This window comes from Penaeus vannamei, chromosome 23 (genome assembly GCF_042767895.1).
Source record: "Penaeus vannamei isolate JL-2024 chromosome 23, ASM4276789v1, whole genome shotgun sequence".
Classification (NCBI taxonomy): Eukaryota; Metazoa; Arthropoda; class Malacostraca; order Decapoda; family Penaeidae; genus Penaeus; species Penaeus vannamei.
In genome coordinates, this window is record NC_091571.1 from 26,686,413 (window position 1) to 26,711,636 (window position 25,224).

General features: G+C 37.4%; 1 protein-coding gene across 4 annotated transcripts in view; it reads left to right on the forward strand.

Annotated features, from left to right (window-relative positions):
- PRL-1 (PRL-1 phosphatase) overlaps nucleotides 1-23,092 on the forward strand; it is a 47,347-nt gene extending 24,255 nt beyond the window's left edge. For 3 of the 4 annotated variants that reach the window (XM_070137838.1, XM_070137837.1, XM_070137839.1), the window contains exons 2-6: nucleotides 3,731-4,016; nucleotides 7,755-8,694; nucleotides 16,682-16,813; nucleotides 17,410-17,576; nucleotides 18,063-23,092. In XM_070137838.1, the coding sequence (XP_069993939.1) occupies nucleotides 8,566-8,694; nucleotides 16,682-16,813; nucleotides 17,410-17,576; nucleotides 18,063-18,177 (543 nt within the window). In that variant the 5' untranslated portion in view covers nucleotides 3,731-4,016; nucleotides 7,755-8,565 and the 3' untranslated portion in view covers nucleotides 18,178-23,092. The remainder of the gene's footprint in view (nucleotides 1-3,730; nucleotides 4,017-7,754; nucleotides 8,695-16,681; nucleotides 16,814-17,409; nucleotides 17,577-18,062) is intronic. The other variant, XM_027354357.2, reaches the window with a different exon arrangement.
- The last annotated feature ends 2,132 nt before the right edge of the window (nucleotides 23,093-25,224 follow it).

Sequence of the window (25,224 nt, forward strand, 5' to 3'; positions counted from 1 at the left end):
CTGACATCCGATCCCCCGGCACTCCAACCGCGCATGGATCAAAGACTCATTCGTAATCCTCATGGCCCCCGCGACGTATGCCTTCTTCAGGCCGTTCCTCGTATCTTGCAACGAATCAGAGTAAAGATCGCAAGGAAAAAACGAAGTAAATGGGATTCTGAAGGGTCGCCCACGTGCAGGTTCATGATGACGTCTGAGAGACTCTTGCACAACATTTCCAAGAAATCATGGGTTACTAGGATCGTGAACTGCATCTACAAGCTAATATAAAAAAATCTGGTCATTCTGCGGGATTTTTTTATTCGTCAGGATACACCCTGGGAATTGTAACTTTGTAATGCTGTGTGGGAGAATTAGATCTTGAGCCTTCACGGATAAACTATCGGTAAATATTGTTCTAGAAACAGTTTCTGAGCTTGAAACGCGACCTCGAAAAATCAAGTATGAATTCCATGTTTTTATTTTCTCTTCTCCACGTGTTCCGCATGTTGCATCATCTACTACGAATGAGATAGTGAATTTCGTAATATTTTGCCAAGAGAAATAGATAATGTACGTATAGCTTTTACACCATATTTCGTCATGCTATCATTGCGCATGCGTTTGAGTTCGTAGAAAGTAATAATATATTGTCCTTTTTTTAATTCTTAATGTGAAATAAAATTTGTAGAAAATGTTCTTGTATTTATTGTGCTGCGATGTAATGTGCGATTTTGTTTTATGATGTACATAATAACAAGAACTATTGTTAAATCGCTAAAATATTGTTCAGCAAATTTGCGGGTAGCGATACAGTATTGCCAACCTTGTGAAAGTTGTGGCGTATGTTGATGAACTTCACATACACAAACAGACACTCACGCTCACATAAACTCAAACACAGACACACATACACACACACGCAGAGAGAGAGAGAGAGAGAGAGAGAGAGAGAGAGAGAGAGAGAGAGAGAGAGAGAGAGAGAGAGAGAGAGAGAAAGAAAGAAAGAGAGAAAGAGAGAAAGAGAAAGAAAGAAAGAAAGAAAGAGAAAGTAAGAAAGCAAGAAAGGGAGGCACTTGTTCATCAATGTCTATTTACCTATCTATCAATCTGTGTATACCTCACCCTGTGTGTTTGTATATACTCACATGAGAACAGATGCCGGTAATTAAAATAAGCATATCATTCATGTGTAATCTTAATCGGACATTTCTACTATATTGTTATTTTAGAGATATCTCCATTTTTTAGTAGCATCGTTATTATGCTAATAATTGTTGTGATTGTTATTGCCATGATCTGATTTTCGTTATTGTTGTTATTTATGATATTGTTATTAGAATTGTTATTGTTATTGGAATAATTACTGATGTTGACGACTGTATTATCGTTACCAATGGTAATTTATTTTATTTATGGAATATTATCATTATTATTGTTAGGATTATTGATTATTATTATTATTATTATTATTATTATTACTGTTATTATTATTATTATCATTAACATCATTATTATTATTATCATTATTATTATTATATCATCATCATCATCATTATTATTATTATTATTATTATTATTATTATTATTATTATTATTATTATTATTATTATTATTATTATTATTATTATTGTTATTATTATTATCTTTGTTATTGTTGTTGTTATTATTATTATTGTCATCTTTATCATTATCATTGTTGTTATTGTTACTGTTATTGTGATCATCACTATTATTATCATTAATATTATTATCATTATCATTATTATTATTGTCATTATTATTATCATCATCATTATTATTATTGTTTTATTAAAATTACCATTATTATTATTATTGTGATTATTATTATGAACATCATCATTATTACCGTTATTATCATTATTATTATTAATTTTATTATTATTATTGCTATTATTATTATTGTGATTATCATTATAATCAATATCATGACCAGCATTTATGCTGATAGTGTTATTGTTTATTATCAAAATTATTTTTTATCATTAGTAGCAATAGTAGTGGTAGTAATAGTAGTAGTAATGGTGTCATTATTATTATTATTATCATCATCATCACCATCATCATCGTCATCATCATCATCATCATTATCACCATCACCACCACCATCACAACCATCATCATCATCATCATCATCATCATCATCATCATCATCATCATCATCATCACCATCATCATCATCATCATCATCATCATCATCATCATCATCATCATCATCATCATCATCATCATCACCATCACCATCATCGTCATCATCATCATCATCATCATTATCAATACCATTAATATTTCAGTAGTAGTAGTAGCTGTTGTTGGAAGATCAGGTATGAAAATAATACTAGCAGTAGTATTGTTATATCATTATCATCATCATCTTTATTGTTATTATTATCGTTATTTTTATTATCGTTATTATCATTACCATAATTATTATTTTAGTAGTAGTAGTTATGAAAATAATAGTGACAGTAGTATTGTTCTATTACTAGTATTGTTATTGTTGTTATTGCCATTATTTTAGTAGTAGTAGTAGTCGTAATAGTAGTAGTGGTTCTTGTTGTGACAGCAGTTCTAAGGAACTATAGTAGCAGAAGTATTGTTATACTATTATAATTATTATTATCATCATTATTATTATTATTTTTTTTTATTATTATTATTATTATTGTCGATGTCATTATCATCATTACTTTGTTTAGGATCAGCTGTATGCTAAACGGCTCTAAATTAACTTTCATCAGTTAATAAAATAATCAAATATACTTAAAAAAAAAAACATTTATTTTGCATGAATGATAAAAACAATTACGTTACCTTGAGTGACGAGGGTCGCCTTATTTGACCTTGTTTAGTCTTCCTTTACCTTTCCTTGGGAGCGAAGGTCAACTATATTTAAGTGCTGAAGGAACGACGAATTCAATATTATCTTTTATGAACACTTCAAATGGTGAATTTTGATAATTTATTTCTGGTCTTTTTTATTTATTTATTTTATTTAAATTGCAATGTATGAACGCCGTTGCTGTCTTTGGCGGGGATACTCTTTATTTTCTTTCTTGAACTCCACAAACAATAATATCAAATAATGGTGTAATCTGTAAGAATTGGCTGGAAAGTTTTACGCGTTTGGAACACGCTCGAAACATTGCGAGATTTGTGTTCGCAATCTTGTATCGAATATGTACAAAATGCCAATAGTTTTTATATCAATTAAGGCAATGCAAGCTTGTTAATAATACAATGGTAAAGGGGTATTGGTCTATATATTATTTGCATCTCTTTGCAGTACAATAGACATGAAGAACATAAATAATTAGTTATGCTTGTTATCAAAGGGTAGTGAGCTATAAAAATGGGGTTAGGGAATGAGTGCATATAATAATCACAACCCCTCGCCCCCCCCCAAAAAAAAAAGAAATGATTAAGATAAAAAAAAAATTAAGATATAAAATAGTAATGGTAATAATATTTCAGAGGCTTGAAATTGATAACACATTAACGTGTTAGTAATATATTGACTGGATATAATATCAGTTGAATAAATATTGCAAGAACAGCTGTTTCATCTAACAAGTGTTTAATTGTAAAAAAAAGTGCTAAAACAAATTATAAAGCAGAACATTATTACATGGTAAACTATGATAAATACAATGCATTTTATGCAGTTAATAACAAAATGTTCATTTTGTTAGTTAATCATAATTTTCTTCCTCTGTGACACGTACTAAAGAAAAAGGACTACCCACAAATGAATTGAAAAAAGAAACAGAACAATAATGCATAATAGAAGGACCAAAGGATTTTCATCGGATGTGGCAACAGTGCGGCCGAGCTCGCGCATGCGCCCTAGACTCAGACTGCGAGACTCTCCCTCTGGTTCATTCCGAGGTCTTATTTTCTCCTGCCGAGTGATGCAAAACCAATGCATCACCTTTGATATCCGACGGAGCTTCTTCTGTGTCAAGAGAGTTCATTGAAACATGAAATTTAAATACTGTGGGGATAACAACGCACAGGTGAGTTTTAACGTGGATTATTTTGTGTCCTCGTTTCTAATGGCTGATTCTTTTGGGGGGATTTCTGTACGATTTCTCGGGCAGGGATTGTGTTCTGGGGGGGTTTCCTTGGGGTTTCGGGGCTCGGCTGTTTCGTAGGGGGAGGGAGGGAAAGGATTAGGGGGAATTAATGGAGAATTGAAGGTCCTGTGTTTCCTAATCAGTCAATATGGGCGAGTTGCTGAGGGATAGCCTTAGGATTCTCCCGTAAAATGATCTTCGGGAGGGCTAGTGAGCTGGGATTTCGAGCTCTCCGTATTTACTAGTGTTTTTTTTTTAAATTTCATGTCTAGGCCTATCGACGGAGAGGTTGTGGAAATGGGATATTTTTTTTTCTTTTTTTATGAGAGAAGCTTGAGACGGTTTGGCCTTGGAATGTCTGCCCAGAAGTTCAGTCTTGGGCCCTTTGTCTGGTTATTTTCGCTTCTTATTGCTAGGCTGGGGAATATTGGGGATTTGTCGGTGTTTTTATGACATGGGAGGAGGAGGAATTAGAATTCTTTTGGTTATTTTCTTGTTTGATTATCAACTTAGGTGGGAGGGGGAGGTAGAGGTGGTGGTGGTGGTGTTGACTGACTTTTTTTGTTTGTTTAATTTGTGATTTGATTAAGCTTAACAGGCCAAAAGTATAATCTGTAGGTTGTAGAAATGGGTTTTTGTATTCGGTGTTCATGGGAGTGAATTTTCAGAAATTGAATATCTTTCTTGATGTGATAATCTTAAGATGGCTTTCAATATGTTTATGTTCCTTGAGATTCATCTGAAATGTTGCTTTGAATTGATGACTTATGTATTTGATATTGCCTCAGTTATTTATGTGGGTTTAGGAAAATTCTATCAATTGAAACCTTTGTATGGAATGAATAGACAGGACATTTTAGACAAAGGAATGAAACAAATGTCATACTGTGACATGACATGTTACAATGTACAGCTTTATTAAATGCTGTACAATTAGCATTGCTATGATATTTATGTCACTTAGAACAATAGGGATATTTCTTTGTGTTTGAAATATGGCAGAGAAGTGATTCTGAGAGTACAGCTTTGTAGAGTCTTGTAGTAGCATGAGTTGTCATTTTACTCTTAACACCTCAAGTGGGAATAACTCTTGCTATCGAAGGTGATAGAGCCTCTAGTCAAAACTGCACTTGGATGATAGGCTGTCAGTTCTCAGTGAGAGTTTCAAAATTTTTAAAATAACAGAATTGGCCATTTTGATGATGTAAAGTTCAGTTGTCCTGTATTTTTGTTCTTCAGCATTATAGTTCTGCTCCTTCCAAATTGCTTTCACGTGTAGATACATGCCAAGAAGTTTAAGAAGCCATACATGTTTGCATCAAACATCAACTGTGCATTTTGCCTTGGTATAACTGCAGCAAACCAGAATTGTCTTTGCTTTTCTTGTTTTGTTGAATTCGGCTAAAAACATTCAAACACAGTATAGATTATACAGGTAGAAATGAGACAGGATTTTCAGTTTAAGAAAACCGCCTTATGAAATAACTTAGCATATGTGATATGGATTTTTCTAATTTCCTTTTGAGGTTTCTTTGTCTTTCTGACATACTGTTTGTTCCTCTGCATATCTCTCCTCTTTCCCTCTTTGTTTCTTTCCTTGTATAGTTATGCAAGTGAGGCAATATTATTTACCTATTTCAATACAGCTGTAAATGATCTACCTTTACTCTCCTTACATGGTCTGCTCTACTTTGTTGCATTAGATCCCTACATATGGTGGAAGTTAGCCTTAATGGAAATGCAGTGATGCAGAATTCTTTTTTGCTGCATTAATGAACTGCAAGATAAGGTAGTGAAAATGATTGAAATGATTGCAGAAATGAAGGCCAGCAGACTGTCACCACATAAATTTTGGCAGGTTGGAGGGTGTAGACCTCCAAGCTGTTTTATTGTCATATTAGGAACTAGTTAAGGCTCTTCTTGGAATGGATGTTGGAGATGTTTGTTGGTAATTGCTTCAGTTGGAGCAAGGAGACTATAACAATTGATTGCTTTTTATTCAGTGTAAGGAAAGAGTCTATTTTACAACTTTGTTTTTATGGGATGGCATCATTTTATTGAATTTTTAACCATAACATTTTTTTTTTTAATGTAGATTTTCATTGTAATAACCCAGGTGTAGAAATTGTATATTTGCCCTTCTTGCTTTTTAGCCTTTTCCTTTTGGTTTACCTTTTTCTGTGTCTGTAGATTTTGCTCCTTGTTTGCAGGATTATAGTTTAAATTGAAGAATGATTGAAGTATATATCCAAGAAATGAAAATGCATATTAAAACTTTTAGTTAGACCTATTTATATTTCATCCACAGTTCTACTTCTTAAAATCACGACTCAGGTGTTTTACAAGTCAACATTTGACTTGTTTTACAAGTCAGCATGTCTTATTATAAAGTATAGGACAGTGTGAATGTGTCTTCATATTATTTGTTTCCTTCTTACTCTGTAAGATATACCTGTAGTCAGTGGATTTTGTTTACATTCCATGGATGAGTGTTCAGGGTTATTCATATCCTTTTCATATTGGTAATTGATAGAAAGTAATTGTATTGCAAATAAGAAATTTTATATATAATAATGATTATTTTTCTTGTTTCCCTGTAGACCAAATATGACTTTGGGGCATGGATATTGAGAAATCACAGATTATTGTGTTTTGAAAATGGAGAAGAATTTGCAATGTCAGTCTCTTATGCGTTGTGCTGTAGTTTTATGGAAAACTTTTTTTAATGCTAGGCAAGAGGATTTCATTTTTTAAGTGATCAGGGGATCAGATAACTGATATCAGGGACTCAAAAAAATATAAAGGCCAAATATTTAACACGTGAGCTAGGAAAAAAGATCACGATAGCATTCAGGAGAGAGAAATTGCTCTCCCCTCCCTGTCCAACATTGATAAAGCATTCATTTACTGATAAGGGTAGCCTATATGATAAAACCTGCTAGATAACATCATACCTTACATTCCATATTTATGAATGAGCTGAAGTACATATCTAAAGTGTTTTTTTTTTTACATTTTTCAAAATTGTTATGACTCACCTGCCATTATTTTTATTTTTTTTATTATTCATATGATGTTTTGAAAACTGTTACTCATTTCTTTAGATATGTTTGTTTATGTTGTAGTTTCTACTTCTTTTTGATGTTGCACAGATGCAGAGTTTATGGTATGTCATCTATTTCTCACAGTAGCCAATACAGTGTGGTTGTGCGTCTTGAGTGTAGCTAAATTTAGTCATAGGCAGATGCCAGTGGACACACCAAGGAGAGAAATGTCAGATATTATTTAGTCATGTGCAAGTGCGTTTCTAAATATGAACTGAAGCTGATATGTTATTACTTTCATTAATACAGTTATGAATTTGTAGATTGATTTTTTGTTTTTGTTTTTGTTAGTTTGATTTTTGGTTTGTTGTGGAAGGCATATATATATATATAAGTATATAATGTAAATTGTTTCGTAATATGTTATTCTCTCTATTTTCTTTTTTATGTGGTCATATTCTGTAAATATTTGGAAAGTCAGTGATTAAGTTAGAGTGATCTTTTTATTACAAAAAACCTTTAAGCTTTAAAGCACTGAAACATTTTAAAGAGTAGATCAGACTGAAAATAGATGTAACAGAAAAGAAAATGTTCTAATTCCTTTGCATTTCATTGACACTTCTCTCCATTTCAGCTGTCCAGTGGGCGAGGCTACACACTTATGGAGCTACTGAAAGGCTCTGGCGAGTTCTGCAAGGCACAATATCACATCAAATAAGCAAAAGAAAAAGTCAACTTCATATGCCAATTTGTGTGCGCGTTGCCTGTGTGTAAGTGCGTGAATAGCGGGAGACTGAACTTGGTGATGGGGTAAAGTGAAGGTGTGAAAAATAGCGGGTCCTTCGTGGCTGCATTGTCGTCTGCTGCTGCTGCTGCTGCTGCTCTTCTGCTTTATGGTCTCTCTGGCCTAAGCTGCGCGGGAGAGGTCCTGATCTTCAGCCAGCACTTCGGGCTAAATCAAAATTAAGGGATCACTACTACCACACGTCTGGTGGAGGAAGTTCACTAAAAGTCACTCAGTGCTGCCACCTGCCAGTCCCTTCCTTCACAAGCCCCATCCTCCTCGACCTTTTTACAGTTTTAATTTTTATTGGTGAAGAGCCAAAGTGAGTGTGTTCTAAGTGTGTGTATATAAGTGTGATTGTGGAACGGTGTATAAAATCTGATCGCAGCCTTTTTTATATATATACGTATATACACACACACTCATATATAAATATATATATTTGTAATTATCAAGAGATCCCGTGCAAGTTCATCATACGCTATCGAGGTCTCCTAGTGCCGGTGAGATTCCGGCCAGCCTCGTGAGATTATCATTCATTGTCATCTTCCCTTGTTGTGAGCTCAAGCAAACAGCACTTCCAACTCCTCAAAAAGAAGTCCTCAGCTGTGGGAGAGCCTATATACCTCTGCTACTGCCTCTTTTGTTTTTTTTAAGCGGTATGAGTACTAACAGTGCAAACATGAGATCCAAGAGCATCCGACCAGCGCCCTCTGAAATCGAATTCAAGAATATGCGCTTCCTTATCACAGACCGACCCACAGATGCTACCATGCAATCCTATATCGAGGTAAGAATTTTTATTTTTGTTTTCCTAACTGTGTGTGATTTGTTTGACAAGTTCTCTCTTTGTTCTACAAATGCATATTGCATTTATCAAAAGAAGTAAATTTATCGTAACTAATAACTATATATATTATAATTGCAACTGCTTGAGGTAGGCATAATATCGAGTTGGAGTCGTGTTCAGGGAAAAAGTCATAGCCTGTTTCCGCTGAGCCACATTGGCACTTTTCCAAGACCACATGACAAGCATAGCCTTGGGTACTTCAATAGTTTTATTTATTAAAGCTTATCCATTGGGTCATCTGGGTCTGTTATTCAGACTGCTTTTGTTTTAATTTTTTTTCTATATGGGGTGAGGTCTGGAAAGTTCAAGTTGTATTTCAATTGATTTTCCAAAAATTATTTGATGTGTTAATTAATTATAGAAATTACATGTTATAAGGACAGTCATATAAGTGAAAATAATCAAAGATAGTATTTTCATTGCTTTTGATGAGTGATAATGTGACAATTGGCTTGGTTGATTTGTCTTATGTCTAGTAACACTATAATTGTGTGTGTGTGTGTGTGTGTGTGTGTGTGTGTGTGTGTGTGTGTGTGTGTGTGTGTGTGTGTGTGTGTGTGTGTGTGTGTGTGTGTGTGTGTGTGTGTGTGTGTGTGTTTTAGTTTTTTGTTTTGTTTTTGTTTGTTTTTATTTGTTTTTATTTGTTTTGTTTGTTTTTGTTTGTTTTTGTTTGTTTTATTTGTTTTTGTTTGTATGTTTTATGTGTGAGTGTGAGGGCACATGTGTATTTGTATCTAAATAAATATGAGGACATTAAGAATATATGTATGCATATGTATATGCATTAAATTTTCCTCAAAGAGAAAGAGACTCAACCTGTAGGTACACTGTCCACTATGGATCTATTTTATTTATTTATTTGTTTATTTTATATATTTCACCAAAAAAATGGCTCAAGTAAATTACCAGGCTTATCTGACCTCACTTGTTTGCTCTGGTACTTTCTGGGAAAATAGTTTTCATTTCTATCATTATGTTGCCTTGTCCATTCCATATATATTTTTTTATGTTTTGATTTTTTCAATCTAGTGTTTGAGCATTTATTCCATATGTCATATACTGGCCTTTCGGATTTTCCCTTTCGTTTAGATTTTCTTAGTTATTGGCTATTTCGCCTGATTTTTTTTCTCTCTTTTCCTCGCATTTCTTCATCTAATTTGTCTTGTCTCCTCCTTTTGTTTCTTGTTCCATTCTCTCTCTATATTTTGTCTTTCTCTGCATCCTGACCCTTCCTTGTCTCTTTCCATCTGTATCTTCTCTTTCTTTGTCATCACTCTCTCTGTACCCTCTTTCTTCTTTCTATTACCTGTCTTTTTCTTTGCATTGTCTCTCTTTTGCTGTGATTTCTCTTTCTGTCTGCATCTTGTTTCTCTCAGTCGGTGTCTTTTTTCTCATGGCCATTGTCTTGTCTCTTGGCCATTGTCTTGTCTCTCTTGGCCGTTGTCTCTCTTTTGCTTTGCTTGTCTTTTTCAATTGTGCTTCCTTGTCCAATTTGTGTTTGCCTTGTCCTTGTGCTTGCCTTGTCCCCTTTGTGCTTGCCTTGTCCCCTTTGTGCTTGCCTTGTCCCCTTTGTGCTTGCCTTGTCCCCTTTGTGCTTGCCTTGTCCTCCTTGTGCTTGCCTTGTCCCCTTTGTGCTTGCCTTGTCCCCTTTGTGCTTGCCTTGTCCCCTTTGTGCTTGCCTTGTCCCCTGTGCACTTGCCTTGTCCCCTGTGCACTTGCCTTGTCCCCTGTGCACTTGCCTTGTCCCCTGTGCACTTGCCTTGTCCCCTGTGCACTTGCCTTGTCCCCTGTGCACTTGCCTTGTCCCCTGTGCACTTGCCTTGTCCCCTGTGCACTTGCCTTGTCCCCTGTGCACTTGCCTTGTCCCCTGTGCACTTGCCTTGTCCCCTTTGTGCATGTTTTATCCCCTGTGCACTTGCCTTGTCCCCTGTGCACTTGCCTTGTCCCCTGTACACTTGTCTTGTCCCCTTTGTATTTGTCTTGTCTTGTCCCCTGTGCACTTGCCTTGTCCCCTTTGTGCATGTTTTATCCCCTGTGCACTTGCCTTGTCCCCTTTGTCCTTGTCTTGTCCCCTTTGTGCTTGCTTCATCCCCTTTGTGCTTGTCTTGTCCCCTTTGTGCTTGCTTCATCCCCTTTGTACTTGTCTTGTCCCCTTTGTGCTTGCTTCATCCCCTTTGTGCTTGTCTTGTCCCCTATGCACTTTTCTTGTCCCCTTTGTGCGTGTCTTGTCCCATTTGTCTAGTCTTGTCCTCTATGCACTTTTCTTGTCCTTTTTGTAGTTTCCTTCTTCTTGGGCTTATCTTCTTTTGCATGTTTTCTTCTCCCTTTTCACTACTATTTCCTTTTGTGCTTGTCTTCGTCCATTATGCTCCTCTTCTCCATTTAGTGTAGGTCTTCCCCATTTAGAGTTTGTCTTCCCCTTTCTTGCGTGTCTTTCCCAGCTTCAGGCTTATCCTCGTCCCTTCTCATGTGTCCTCCCCCACTCATGCATGTCCTCCCCCGTTGTGTTTGTCTTGTCCCCTCTGCACTTGTCTTGTCATCTTTTTGCTTGGCTTGTTCCCCTCGTGCTTGTCATAATCCAAATTGTGTGTCGTCTCTCCTTCCTGTGTTATCTCTCCTTGCGTGTCTTCTTCCCTTCTTTAGTGTGTCCTCTCCGTGCATTTCTTCTCCCCTTTTTTGTGTCTTTTCCCCTTGTGTGTCTTATCCCCCTTTTTGTGTGTCTTCTTCCCTTGTGTGTCACTTTCATGTATGTCTTCCCCCCTTCTTGTGTGTCTTCTCCTTTTCTTGTATGTCTCTTCCCCTTCGTGTATGTCTTCTACACTTCTTGTGTGTCTTCTCCTTTTCTTTTGTGTCTTCTCCCTTTTGTGTGTGTCTTCTTCCCTTCTTCTGTGTCTTCTCCTCTTGTATGTCTCTTCCCCTTCATGTATGTCTTCTCCCCTTCTTGTGTGTCTTCTCCTTTCTTGTGTGTCTTCTCCTTTTCTTGTGTGTCTTCTTCCCTTCATGTGCGTCTTCTACACTTCTTGTGTGTCTTCTTCCCTTGTGTGTCACTTTCATGTATGTCTTCTTCCCTTCTTGTGTGTCTTCTCTTTTCTTGTGTGTCTTCTCTTTTCTTGTGTGTCTTCTCTTTTCTTGTGTGTCTTCTCTTTTCTTGTGTGTCTTCTCTTTTCTTGTGTGTCTTTTTTGCTTCATGTGTGTCTTCTCCGCTTCTTGTATGTCTCCTCCCCTTTGTGTATGTCTTCTTCCCTTCTTGTGTGTCTTTTCTTTTCTTGTGTGCCTTCTCTTTTCTTGTGTGTCTTCTCTTTTCTTGTGTGTCTTCTCTTTTCTTGTGTGTCTTCTCTTTTCTTGTGTGTCTTTTTTGCTTCATGTGTGTCTTCTCCGCTTCTTGTATGTCTCCTCCCCTTCTTGTGTGTCTTTTCTTTTCTTGTGTGCCTTCTCTTTTCTTGTGTGTCTTCTCTTTTCTTGTGTGTCTTCTCTTTTCTTGTGTGTCTTTTTTGCTTCTTGTGTGTCTTCTCCTCTTCTTGTATGTCTCCTCCCCTTTGTGTATGTCTTCTTCCCTTCTTGTGTGTCTTCTTCCCTTCTTGTGTGTCTTCTTCCTTTCTTGTGTTTTTTTTCCCTTCTTGTGTGTCTTCTTCCCTTCTTGTGTGTTTTTTTTTTCCCTTCTTGTGTGTCTTTTTCCCTTCTTGTGTTTTTTTTCCCTTCTTGTGTGTCTTCTTCCCTTCTTGTGTGTCTTCTTCCCTTCTTGTGTGTCTTCTTCCCTTCTTGTGTGTTTTTTTTCCCTTCTTGTGTGTCTTCTTCCCTTCTTGTGAGTTTTTTTTCCCTTCTTGTGTGTCTTCTTCCCTTCTTGTGTTTTTTTTCCCTTCTTGTGTGTCTTCTTCCCTTCTTGTGTGTTTTTTTTCCCTTCTTGTGTGTCTTCTTCCCTTCTTGTGCGTCTTCTTCCCTTCTTGTGTGTCTTCTTCCCTTCTTGTGTGTCTTCTTCCCTTCTTGTGTGTCTTCTTCCCTTCTTGTATATCTCCTCCCCATTGTGTATGTCCGCTTCCCTTCATGTATGTCATCTTTCCTCCTTGTGTGTCTTCTTGCCTTCTTGTGTGTCTTCTTCTCTTCTTGTGTGTCTTCTTCCCTTCTTGTGTGTCTTCTTCCCTTCTTGTGTGTCTTCTTCCCTTCCTGTGTGTCTTTTTCCCTTCTTGTGTTTCGTCTTCCCTTCTTGTGTGTCTTCTTCCCTTCTTTTTTGTTTTTTTTTTCCCTTCTTGTGTGTCTTCTTCCCTTCTTGTGTTTTTTTTTCCCTTCTTGTGTGGCTTCTTCCCTTCTTGTCTGTCTTCTTGCCTTCTTGTGTGTCTTCTTCCCTTGTTGTATATCTCCTTCCCATTGTGTATGTCCTCTTCCCTTCATGTATGTCATGTTTGCTCCTTGTGTGTCTTCTTCCCTTCTTGTGTGTCTTCTTCCCTTCTTGTGTGTCTTCTTCCCTTCTTGTGTGTCTTCTTCCCTTCTTGTGTGTCTTCTTCCCTTCTTGTGTGTCTTCTTCCCTTCTTGTGTGTCTTCTTCCCTTCTTGTGTGTCTTCTTCCCTTCTTGTGTGTCTTCTTCCCTTCTTGTGTGTCTTCTTCCCTTCTTGTGTGTCTTCTTCCCTTCTTGTGTGTCTTCTTCCCTTCTTGTGTGTCTTCTTCCCTTCTTGTGTGTCTTCTTCCCTTCTTGTGTGTCTTCTTCCCTTCTTGTGCGTCTTCTTCCCTTCTTGTGCGTCTTCTTCCCTTCTTGTGTGTCTTCTTCCCTTCTTGTGTGTCTTCTTCCCTTCTTGTGTGTCTTCTTCCCTTCTTGTGTGTCTTCTTCCCTTCTTGTATATCTCCTCCCCATTGTGTATGTCTTCTTCCCTTCATGTATGTCATCTTTCCTCCTTGTGTGTCTTCTTCCCTTCTTGTGTGTCTTCTTCCCTTCTTGTGCGTCTTCTTCCCTTCTTGTGTGTCTTCTTCCCTTCTTGTGCGTCTTCTTCCCTTCTTGTGCGTCTTCTTCCCTTCTCGTGCGTCTTCTTCCCTTCTTGTGCGTCTTTTTCCCTTCTTGTGCGTCTTTTTCCCTTCTTGTGCGTCTTCTTCCCTTCTTGTGTGTCTTCTTCCCTTCTTGTGTATCTTCTCAACCTTTCGTGTGTGTCTTTTTCCCTTCTTGTGTCTTTTTCCCTTCTTGTGTGTCTTCTTCCCTTCATGTGTGTCTTCTTCCCTTCTTGTGTGTCTTCTTCCCTTCTTGTGTATCTTCTCCCCTTTTCATGTATGTCTACTTCCCTTCATGTATGTCTTCTCCTCTTCTTGTGTGTCTTCTTCCCTTCTTGTGTGTCTTCTTCCCTTCTTGTGTGTCTTCTTCCCTTCTTGTGTGTCTTCTTCCCTTCTTTTGCGTCTTCTTCCCTTCTTTTGCGTCTTCTTCCCTTCTTGTGTGTCTTCTTCCCTTCTTGTGTGTCTTCTTCCCTTCTTGTGTGTCTTCTTCCCTTCTTGTGTGTCTTCTTCCCTTCTTGTGTGTCTTCTTCCCTTCTTGTGTGTCTTCTTCCCTTCTTGTGTGTCTTCTTCCCTTCTCGTGCGTCTTCTTCCCTTCTTGTGCGTCTTCTTCCCTTCTTGTGCGTCTTCTTCCCTTCTTGTGCGTCTTCTTCCCTTCTTGTGTGTCTTCTTTCCTTCTTGTGTGTCTTCTTCCCTTCTTGTGTGTCTTCTTCCCTTCCTGTTTGTCTTTTCCCCTTCGTGTATGTGTTCTTAATTTCTTGTGTGTCTTCTTTCCTTCGTGTTTGGCTTCTTCCCTTCTTGTATGTCTCCTCCCCTTTTGTGCGTGTCTTCTTCTCTTCTTGTGTGTCCTCATGCCTTCTTGTGTGTCTTCTCCCCGTCTAGTTTGGCTTCTTCCCTTCTTGTATGTTTCTTCCCCTTTCGTGCGTGTCTTCTTCCCTTCTTGTGTGTCCTCTTGCCTTCTTGTGTGTCTTCCCTTTTTGTGTGTCTTCTTCCCTTCATGTATATCTTCTCCCCTTTTTGTGTGTCTTCTTCCCTTCGTGTATGTCTTCTTCCCTTCGTGTATGTCTTCTTCCCTTCTTGTGTGTCTTCTTCCCTTCTTGTGTGTCTTCTTCCCTTCTTGTGTGTCTTCTTCCCTTCTTGTGTGTCTTCTTCCCTTCTTGTGTGTCTTCTCCCCTTCGTGTGTGTCTTCTCCCCTTTTTGTGTGTCTTCTCCCCTTCTTGTATATCTTCTCTCCTTTATGTTTGATATATCCCCTTCTTGTATGTCTTTTCCCCTTACATTTGTTCTTCCCTTGTGTATCATCCTTTCTTGTGTGTCTCCCCTTCTTGAGTCTCTCCTTGTGTGTCTTCTCTTCTTGTGCTTTCTTCCCTTCTTGTGTATCTTCCCTTCTTGTGTCTCCCCTTCTTGTGTATCTTCCCTTGTGTGTCTCCCCTTCTTGTGTCCCCTTCTTGTGTCTCTTGTGTTTTCTCCCCTTCTTGTGTGTCTTCTCCCCCCCTTTTTGTGTGTCTTCTCCCCCTTCCTGTGTACTTCTCCCCCTTCCTGTGTACTTCTCTCCTCATCTTGTTTGTCTTCTCTCCCCTTCTTGTTTGCCTCCTCTGCCCTTCTTGTGTGTCTTGTCCCCTTGTGGTTTTTCTCCCTCTTTATTATATCTCTGCCCTCTGTTTTCTCTTCTCCACCTTGTTTTCTTTTCTTCACATATCTTCTCCCCATCTCCCTTCTTCCTTCTGTCTTTTCCCTTTCTTGTGTATTTTCTCACTATTCTTCTCTTCTGTCTGTTCTCTGTGCTGCTTTTGTCCTTTTGTTGTCTTCTTGACAGTGTCATCTTTTTTTGCACTCTGCTTTTTATATCTTTCTCCCCTATTGTGCTGGACATCTTCCTTTTTGTGCCTGTTGCCCTCTTCCTTTGTGCTCATCTACTCCCATTCCTACATGTGTTCTTCCTAGTATGTTTTCCTTTGTTGTTTGTCATTGCCTCTTCCCTTTTATGTTTATTTTTTTTTATTTATTAACTTCTCTTCTTTGCACATGTTTCCTCCCTTTTGGTTGTTCCCCCTTTTGTGTCTGTGTTTCCACTCTTTGTGATGTTCTAATCTTGTCTAATCTTGCTTCTCTTACCTTGTTCTTATCTCTCTTCTCTGCTATTTTCTCTTTTTTCTGACAATAACTTTTCTTGATAAAAATTTGTGTTGTAAAATATCATGATTTGTTTCTGATATTTCATTTTTAGGATTGCAATGTTTGACTTATTTTCTGTGAAAATAACAAAATCTAAAAAAATAGCACAGGTAAAAGCTCTGTGGAATGGTTATTGTGGCATCACTTTTCCCCTTTTCTCAATTTCTGTATAATTCAAGTAGCTATTACTCTATTACAATCCATGTGCTAGAAGTAAACTATGTAGCACCCACAGATGGTATTATTTTTGATAAATATTTTCAGAAATTATGATAATGAAAGCTTTAATAATTATTAATCAATTATTTGTAGGCTGATATGGACTTTAGGATGAATCTCAAGGGAGGGCTGTGAGCATTGATTGTATATAATTGATACTGGAAGCTTTCTGTATTGTGCACAGTTTATCACTGCCAGTCCCAGTCTTGACATGTTGGTTGATTTTGACTGGCTGAAATCGATTTCGTTCCCACGTATTCATTGTCTGTATCTATACTTCAATGGTAGAAATTTGTGTGCATAGGTGCTTGAGTAGTTTAGATAGGAGTCTTAAGTGAGTTGAGATTTTTTTCCTTGCCACTGTGCATGTACTATTATGAAACCCATCCACAAAGGCTGTTGGTATTATTGTGGCATAAGTTGGGTTAACAGCAGTGTTATATCATTGAAGACAATTTCTCTATCAAAAGGTGAAAGTATGTTGCTAACTAGAAAAGGCTTCAGGATTTTACAAAGAAGTTTATTTGTGGTTGCAATATATTTATATGTTAAATTTTGCTTTCAGGAACTCCTGAGGCATGGTGTGCATGATGTGGTTCGAGTCTGTGAACCAACCTACAAAACTGATGAGCTGAAGAAGGCAGGAATTTCTGTGATGGACCTAGTGTTTGATGATGGAACATTCCCCCCAAGTGAGGTGAGTGTTGAAAAGGAATGAACTTGAGGTGGATCTCTGTTTACTGCTCCATTCTCTCCAGCTCCTTATCTCCTTTTTTTATATTTTTTATTTTTTCCTGTTGTTTCTTATTCCCTCTCCTCTGTTTCTTCATCTCTTGGTGTTGCTCATCTTTGGGCATATAGGTCATGTGAACAGTACAAGTGCAGGTGTTTGTAGCTGTGTCCAGGGAAAGTGTGATTTATAAGTGTGGGTGCCACTTGTTGACAGCACTTGTGGTAGTAAGCCACACTTTGTATTCAGAGTGGAACAGTGTAAGATAAACAGTAATAAAAGGGTACAATTTTAGATGATGATTATCAGGGTAAAACTATTTGCTTGCATTTTGTCTTACACCTAGGAAACAGTGCAATGTTTCTTCAATTGGTATTAAAAAACTAGGCTTCCACCCAGGTCATCATGTGTCCAAGGCATGTTCAGGATTTAATTGATCCCTTCAGATTTCCATGATTTACCAAGAAATGCTTAACCCTTCCGTTGTGGTTACTAATTCGGTATTAAAACCCCTGGGCTGGCCATATTTAACCCATTCATTGATTCCTAATATTGTTTTCTAGATTGTTGATGAATGGTTAGGGCTGCTGCGTCGCCGACATCGTGAGGACCCAGGTTGCACTGTGGCCGTTCACTGTGTTGCAGGGCTGGGTCGTGCTCCCGTGCTGGTAGCTATTGCACTCATAGAGCTTGGCCAGCGCTATGAAGATGCTGTGGAACTCATTAGGCAGTAAGTAAAAAGAAATGATTAAGTCTGTGTTTAGATATTGAATGGCAAGAAAGTTACTTCATCTTTGAGAGGATGTTATTGCATAATTTTCAATCATCCCTTTTTTATTACTCCCAAGTTTCCAAATTTGGCCAGTGTTAGTTCAGTGAGTTCTTTCATTGTTTGCCATGTATCCCCAGTTCCTGTAGCTATTTATAAAAAAGAAAGGATTTTCAGCCAGCTTTTGAGGACTACATCTCTGAGGATGTATAGCATGAGATTTCTTCATTTTTTAATTTGCCTTGAATATAGTTGAAACCACACAAAGGAACAAGCCAATCTTGTCATTACGGTGCAAGAATTCAAATATTGCTTACTATTACTTCTGTGACCATCCATATATATTCTGTGTTCAACCGAGTGCTTTTCTATGGCATTTCCGTTATTATAGACACATTACTCTTGGTTTTCCTTTTCAGACAGCTAACTTGTTCTGTTATCTTGCAGAAAGAGGCGAGGAGCCATCAATGCCAAGCAACTGGCCTATCTGGAGAAGTACCGTCCCAAGTCTCGACTTAGGCTAAAGAATGGCCACAAGACTGGTGCGTGCTGTGTGCAGTAAAGAGAAATGTAAGGAGAGAAAAAAAGAAAGCTGTTGATGATAGCCTCAATTACCAAATCTCCCCTTTCTTGTCAATTCCCATGTTGATTGATTTATATCCAAAGGCTTATTATATCTTCTTATGTAGTGACAGTAAGGTGTCCAGTATTAGATTACTGTTCAGCTTCCGTCATGCCAAGCAAAATTTGTAGAATTGACAAGTTGGAGCCCATGTATATTATTAAAGGAGGCTGATTTTTTTTCTAAAGACATGGATATAAAAAAAAAGAAAAGAAAAAAAAAATCAAATTATGAACCTTAAGACTGGTATTATATTCATGATAGATGTTTTTTTTAGTCACCTATTCCAGATGGCAACAACTACTTCGCCTTTCTTTTCATTATTGTTATTATTATTTTTTTATTCTCTCTCTCCCTTATTGTTTTTTTTTGTTTTTTTTTTTTTCGTCATGAACCACAGTGCACAGATTAATAAATTGCCTACTTATGATGTGTAGTTGATCTAGGAAAAGGCTTTTGGCACTGTTACTGTGACGATGTGTGGATAATGTTGCTGCTTGCATATGAAGCCATAGGTTGGTTTTGAGGGGAGTGATGCTAATGCTAGTGATGAACAAGGCTTGTTGTCCTATCAAAGATTTTAAGCCCTGGCTGTGGATGTCATAAGTTAGCAGCACAATTTTCTTAAAGAGTCTCCATAATTGGTTAAGTTTTTTTCTGTAGTATGTAAAAGAAATGCCATATTTATGACAGTCATGATTTGAGCTGTTTTTTTTTCTTTTTTTCTACTTGTTTCTTTTCCAGTAGCATGATGCAACAGATTTTAAACAGCAGAGTATTGGGGGGAAAAGACTTTTAAAGATAAAAAAAGAAGAAATGTTAGGTCATGGCATTGCTAACCAGACCAGGCTGTTTACGGTCAAACTGATGTGCCTTGACAAGCATGGCAGTTAGCACATATCATGCCACGATCATTTCCCATTCCCACTACAGCAGTTGTAGTGCTACCAGTTATATATCCTTGCATAATTGAAATCCATTTTTCAGCATTGAAATACTCTCACACACACAGAAAAAGTGAAAAATCAATTCTTGTTAAAAGGAAGTGGTCTGGGCAGATTAAAAGAAGAAAAATAAAGAGAAAAAGATTATCTATGCACTGCAGGCAAGCCTTCCTATATAACCGGCTTTAGAAGGACTTAATGGACTGACTGGTAACACATGGTTTTCAATTGCCGAACGGACTTAAAAAAATTATTTGCATATAAATAACTGGCATGTGTATAATTTTTTAACCCACACTTATTTTCTGTACACATAATTGTCAATCAGCTGTAGTATGCCATATTAGATAAGTTTAATAATAATGATAATGATAATAATAAAAGAATTTTACATCAAAATTTGGAACTTAATCGAGGCACTTTTTTACCTGGTAAATGGAAACGTGTCCATCAATTTGTGGTCAGTCTTTTGAACAGAAAGGTGGCCAGGCACCATAGCACTAACTGTCGAATGGACTAAGGACGGTGAAAGCATGCAAGAATATTTCAATTTAACCCTTAATGTGAACGGTTACACCACTATCCTGCCTCAACCTTCATTTAAAGCATCCTAGCAGCTGAGACTGTTGGTTACAGATGTGAACGAGAGTTTTGTTCTGAAATGTTCCTTTTTTGTATGATTGATGGGTATGAATGGCTACAAGTGTTTTAATATTCTTGCGGAAGCATTTGGCAGCTTTCGAACTCTGGTGCTGTTTTGTCTAGTAGACTATGGTTTTTCGGAGCAGCATTACTAACTTGAAATCATCTCTGAAGTTGAACCAGTCAAACAAATAAGCTATTGGTTTCAGTCACAGTAATTAGGTGTTTACAGTACTCAAAAGTTCCTTGTTCTTGATTGAAAACTTTCTTCCTTTTTTTCAAACATGAAAATTGCTTTTGTTCTGTATCTTTCTTCATATCCATCAGCTAATATTTACACTTAGGTCTTTCTAGTCTTTTTTATCATCTGTGTTGTCAGTCAAGTCAACTGGGTCCATCCATAGATATATTGATGTAACTTATTTTATATCGCATTTGTGAAATATTTTGCAATAAATAGCTTTAATTTCTATTGCTTGAAGAACAATTACAGCACAAAATGAGGAAGGAAAGCTTAGTGAAACAAAATTCCAAATAGATAAAAACCCCAAAGGTACGACCAGCAAAGTGTTTGAATGAGAACGTATCAACTGGCTCTTTTGGACAGCGAGTTGCTATGCACTAGGTTAAAAGTAACTTTAGTTTGTAATTTAGTGTAAGAGATTTTATATACTGAATTTAAAGAGAAAAGAACTTTTTATGTTCCTTGATTACATTGAAAACTAACAGATGTACATTTTTATCTTACTAAGCATATTCAAAGAAAGAAAAAGAAAGAAAAGAAAAAACAAAAAAAACAAAACAAAAAGAATCTGCTGCTGGAATTGATTTTTATTAAAAGAAATGGTTGATATGATTATCCCAGATTTGACTTGTCTAGGCACAGCTTTGTAAGTTGGGGTTAAAAGAAAACCCTGCTTGGCTGTGAACCTTTGCCATACTTTGCTAGCCACAAACATCCCAATCCCCCCCTCCCACATCCCATTAGCCCTTCTCTCTTCCTCCCTCAACCCTTTCCACCCCCTCCCTCCCTTTCCTCCCCTTCCAAGGAGTGCAAGGAAGTTCTGCCAATTGTCAAAGTCTGAATGTTGTATTGCTTTCAAACATTAACAGTCAAACCTTGTTTCTTCTGAACTCTAAAATCTATTCATAACTTAAAAGACAATTAATTGCAGGCTTAGTTAGCCACCATTGGTAAGTTCTATAATGAGACATTTTTGTGTATAGGAGGTAAGGAAGATTGAGATTGAACTAACAAGGTCTGAATGTTTTATTTGTCTGCCAGGGCCAGGGAGAAGCATCTTCATGTCAGACTGATGCACAAAGCTGGAGATAGTGGCGTGTGGCACTCTGCATTTCAGAAGTGCTTTGTTATTTTATTAAAGGCTGGCTGGCTCTGGCGTCCAAAGGCTTAGTTGAGAAGAAGTACATAGTTCCTGAACAGGGAAAAGCAGAGAAAAAAAGCAGATGGGAGAATTTACACGTGAATTTTACCAAGGGTTTGTCACACCAGGAACTAAGTACTTATTTTTACTATGTCTTTCTCTTGGTCATCCATGGTGATCACATGCGATGAAGATGGGAACAAATTTTTAAGATAAAACTTTTGAATGTTGGTAATTGTGCATATGGGTGAGAAAGTTGCAACCCAATGGTTTTGGGGCACCTAGAATAGGATATCTGCTATAATTGGGACATCAAACAATTGGTATTTTGAAATTTTTTAAGCAGCGATGTTAATAAAGTAGAAAAGTAAGTGGCTTTCTAGGGGAATTAACTAACTGTGTAGACGCTTCATTCACTCATGTGTTTGAGAAGTGCCTGCACTGTACCATATGGAGAGCTTTCCTTGCATATCAGGAGTTAAATTGTGTGTAATCAGGATTTGATGTCACACTTCAGCATGAATCCTAGTAGAAGAGACGAGGTGCTACATGCGCCCTACCCTAGAATGTAACCAGACCCTTTTAGTCATTCGGACAGCCTGTTGTGTCTCACCTTAAAACGTATTTGGTTATGTACATAATGATCCTAGTTTTTTGTGTTTAGTTCCATGTAAAATTCACTCAAACAGGATACAGACTTAGATACATGTTTTGAATTTGCAAATGTCTTTGAGATTATAACATGGCCCTGATATTTTCTTCTCAATGTGTACTTTAAGATCCAATGTCTTGTGTAATGGATTTGTTGCTCTTCACTTCTGACCAGTTATGTACTAGAACATTTTAAAGAAAGAAAGAAAAAAACAGGGCTTCAATTTATATCCAATTTTTTATCTCAAAGAAGCCTTGGCATTATTTTTATTTTATCAAGAGACCAAGTGTTTATATTATGTTTGGCTTCAGTCAGAAGTGGCTTGGACTGAATGCTTGCTTGAAGTTGACTCTCTCTCGGCACTGAGGTCTGGGCTTAGAACGCGTTTCTCTATAATATACGGGTCCGAGACGAGATCACAGTTCCAAGAGTAATATTGTTATTATTATATATTTTTTTGCCAAGGTTCTTAATTTTATTATTATTATTCAACTTTCATTGTTCTGCATTATAGATGTGGCCATGGGAAGGACATTCTCTTTCAGTTGTCTGTGGGAACATGGGATTTCAGGACCTCAATCACACAGACAGAAGCAAGGGAATAGCTTTGCCCGATTCTCGTTATTATTCTTAACTGGCTATGGTGCCTACATTTAATTCATTAAAGGTCTGTCTTGCATTTTACCCATGTATTATTCAACCATCCATATGAGTAGTTATGTTGCAAAGTCTTTTATATTCATCTATTTGAATTTCATATTTCTCCCTTGCTAATTACATATTTTATTTTGTTGTGATGAGATCGCTGATGTGATGGCCTCAAGGTTTGGGTACAGGTGGGATCCATTTCCTAGGTTTTGAAAGCAGGGAAAGGATGTCCAGCTGAGATTTAAACTTGAGTGGCCACTACCAATAGATCATATCGCATGCTTTCCCGCAACATCCCACACCCCCTTTTCAAGACAGTTTCCTGGTCAAGTCCTCAAGTGCGGCCGCAGGAGCGTGTAGTGGCCAGCTCTTATGTCATTGTTGCATTGGCGGCCCGAGTGTCGTTGTTGCGCTAGTTGGCCCATGTGTTGTTGCGTGGGGCTCCTGGTGGCGTTGCTGTGGCATAATTCTTGTAAAGCCGTCGTGGAGCTTGCCAGGCCACACACAGCCTTTGTAAGTGTCTGTATTTTTGGCTAACGATAGGAGTGTGAACTTGTTCATAATAAAATAATGGTTTTTTGGTATTGAGTGGTTTCATTTTCCAACATCTGTTTTATGTTTGCCTTCAGTATTAGTATGGTATGAAGACGGCAGAATCTAATTAACTGACAAATCCTCCAGAATAAATAGTGGGGAAGATAAAGATTATTTTTTTTATTAGGAAACAGCTGTAATACCAACCAAGAAATGCTTACTAACAGCAGTAGCAGAAAAAAATCTAAAGATCTTTGTCTTTGAGAAATTTTATTTACTTTGTCACTTGCCTCCATATTTTTTTCCCTTTTTATATATCTGGGTTATGCACCAGCTGTTATTGTTATAAAAGAGGGGAAATGTACATGCATTTGTATATACGGGCAAATAAGATATTTTTTGTTCCCACTCTTTTATATATATACTATAGACCCCCCTCACTTAAAACAATAGTATTAATGTTGAGCTTATGGGAGAAATGTATGGCATACATATATTTAAAAAAAAACTGCTTGGTATTACACTTCTGGACATTCTGAAAGCTGACCTTTTCCATACAAATGTGTGACTTAACTATTTTAAAAATTTTGTTGAATTAATAAATAAAAGCTTAATTTTTCAAGTATATTAGATTATCAAGAAATGCCATAACAAAATCAAAGATTGCAGAAAAACAAACTTTGATTCTTTTTCTTATACAAAGGAAAGAATATGACTAATGGAAATAAGTGAGATGTGGACATTGTGTGAATGGCCATTCATTACACAATTATAAGGAGGTGAGCTGTTCAACATTGGTTGAGAAGCCTATTTGGAGTGACTTCGACTTTGAAAATCTACCCTTTGAAGTCCTGCAGCATGGAACAGATTTTATTGAGACCAGGAGACAGTGACTGAGACCCAATGCTTGGGATTACCCCTGCCTTGGGCCTCTAGTCTTTGACGTAGAAGATTTTGCAGTCTTTTCTTCTTTCCTTTTCCATTTCATTTTTCTCCAAACTCTAATACTAATGAACTCTTACCCCCAAATCCCTTGCTATTTGTTTAGACTGAGGCCCAATGTAAATACCTTGAACCTCAACCTTCGCTGCTGATATAATTACTAATTATATAATTACTAATAATTACTAATTATGCATGTTTTTCTTCTCCTTTCCTTTTCTTTCTCCTCTTCATCCCCTTCTGTCCACTTCCTAAGGTGTGAGAGCTGTGCTGAAAGGATGAAAGGCTGGCTTTATGTCAGTCCTGAACTGCCTTCGGACTGTTTGGTTTTCCTTCTTTACCCTTTTCACTACCATACTAACCAAGAGCACTCTACAGCCTTCGACATCTAACATATTTTTTAACATAATCGTCAACTCATTTTTAATCTTTTCGCGACAATATTTAATCACAATGCTTTAGGACTTGTGATGCCTGTTTTTTTTTTTTTTTATATATACCATTAACCATCTGTGAATCCACAAACATCTGCTTCTGAAAAAGAAAAGAAAAGAAATCCTTAACTGCCTTGTGGACTATGATGCAGTATCAGCACAATGCTACACCATTGCCCCAAGAAGCTGCTATAAGTCCTCCACCAATATTGCTAAGATTACTTTCCAGAGACATGATCTCTTTGATGTTTATATTGTGGAGAGCCCCTCTCTGTCCAACCATAGCAACCTCCACCTCAAAAATGTCAGAATTGTTGACATCTAGGCCACCCTGCCAAACACTACTGCTCCACAGCTGATGCCCTATGTGTACTCAACCTGTCATAATTGATCAAACAGCTCTGCCTAATCACACGTGCCAATTGTGGTGGCTCCCATAATGTATTTTATAGGGGTTGCCCTACCAACATCTTGGCCTCACTTTACGTTAGGCCAGACAGGAAGCACACAGACTAGGCTTTTCTCTTATTCTCTACTCAAGTACTGTCCTCTGCTCGGCCTCTCCCCTTCCCTCCCAAGATGTTTCTACATCTTCCAGTATCTCTTCTTTATCCCATTTCTACCCCCTTCTTCTCACAGTCAAATTCTTTTGTCATTTTAAATCCAGACACCCCAATCTCCACCACTATTCCAGACACTCTAGTCTCTACTTCTCTGATACCGACCTCTCTTCCTCCTCATTCTACTCATAGCACAAGACAAGCTAAAAGTTTCACTCCATCATCTGCATTCTCTCTTACAGTAAC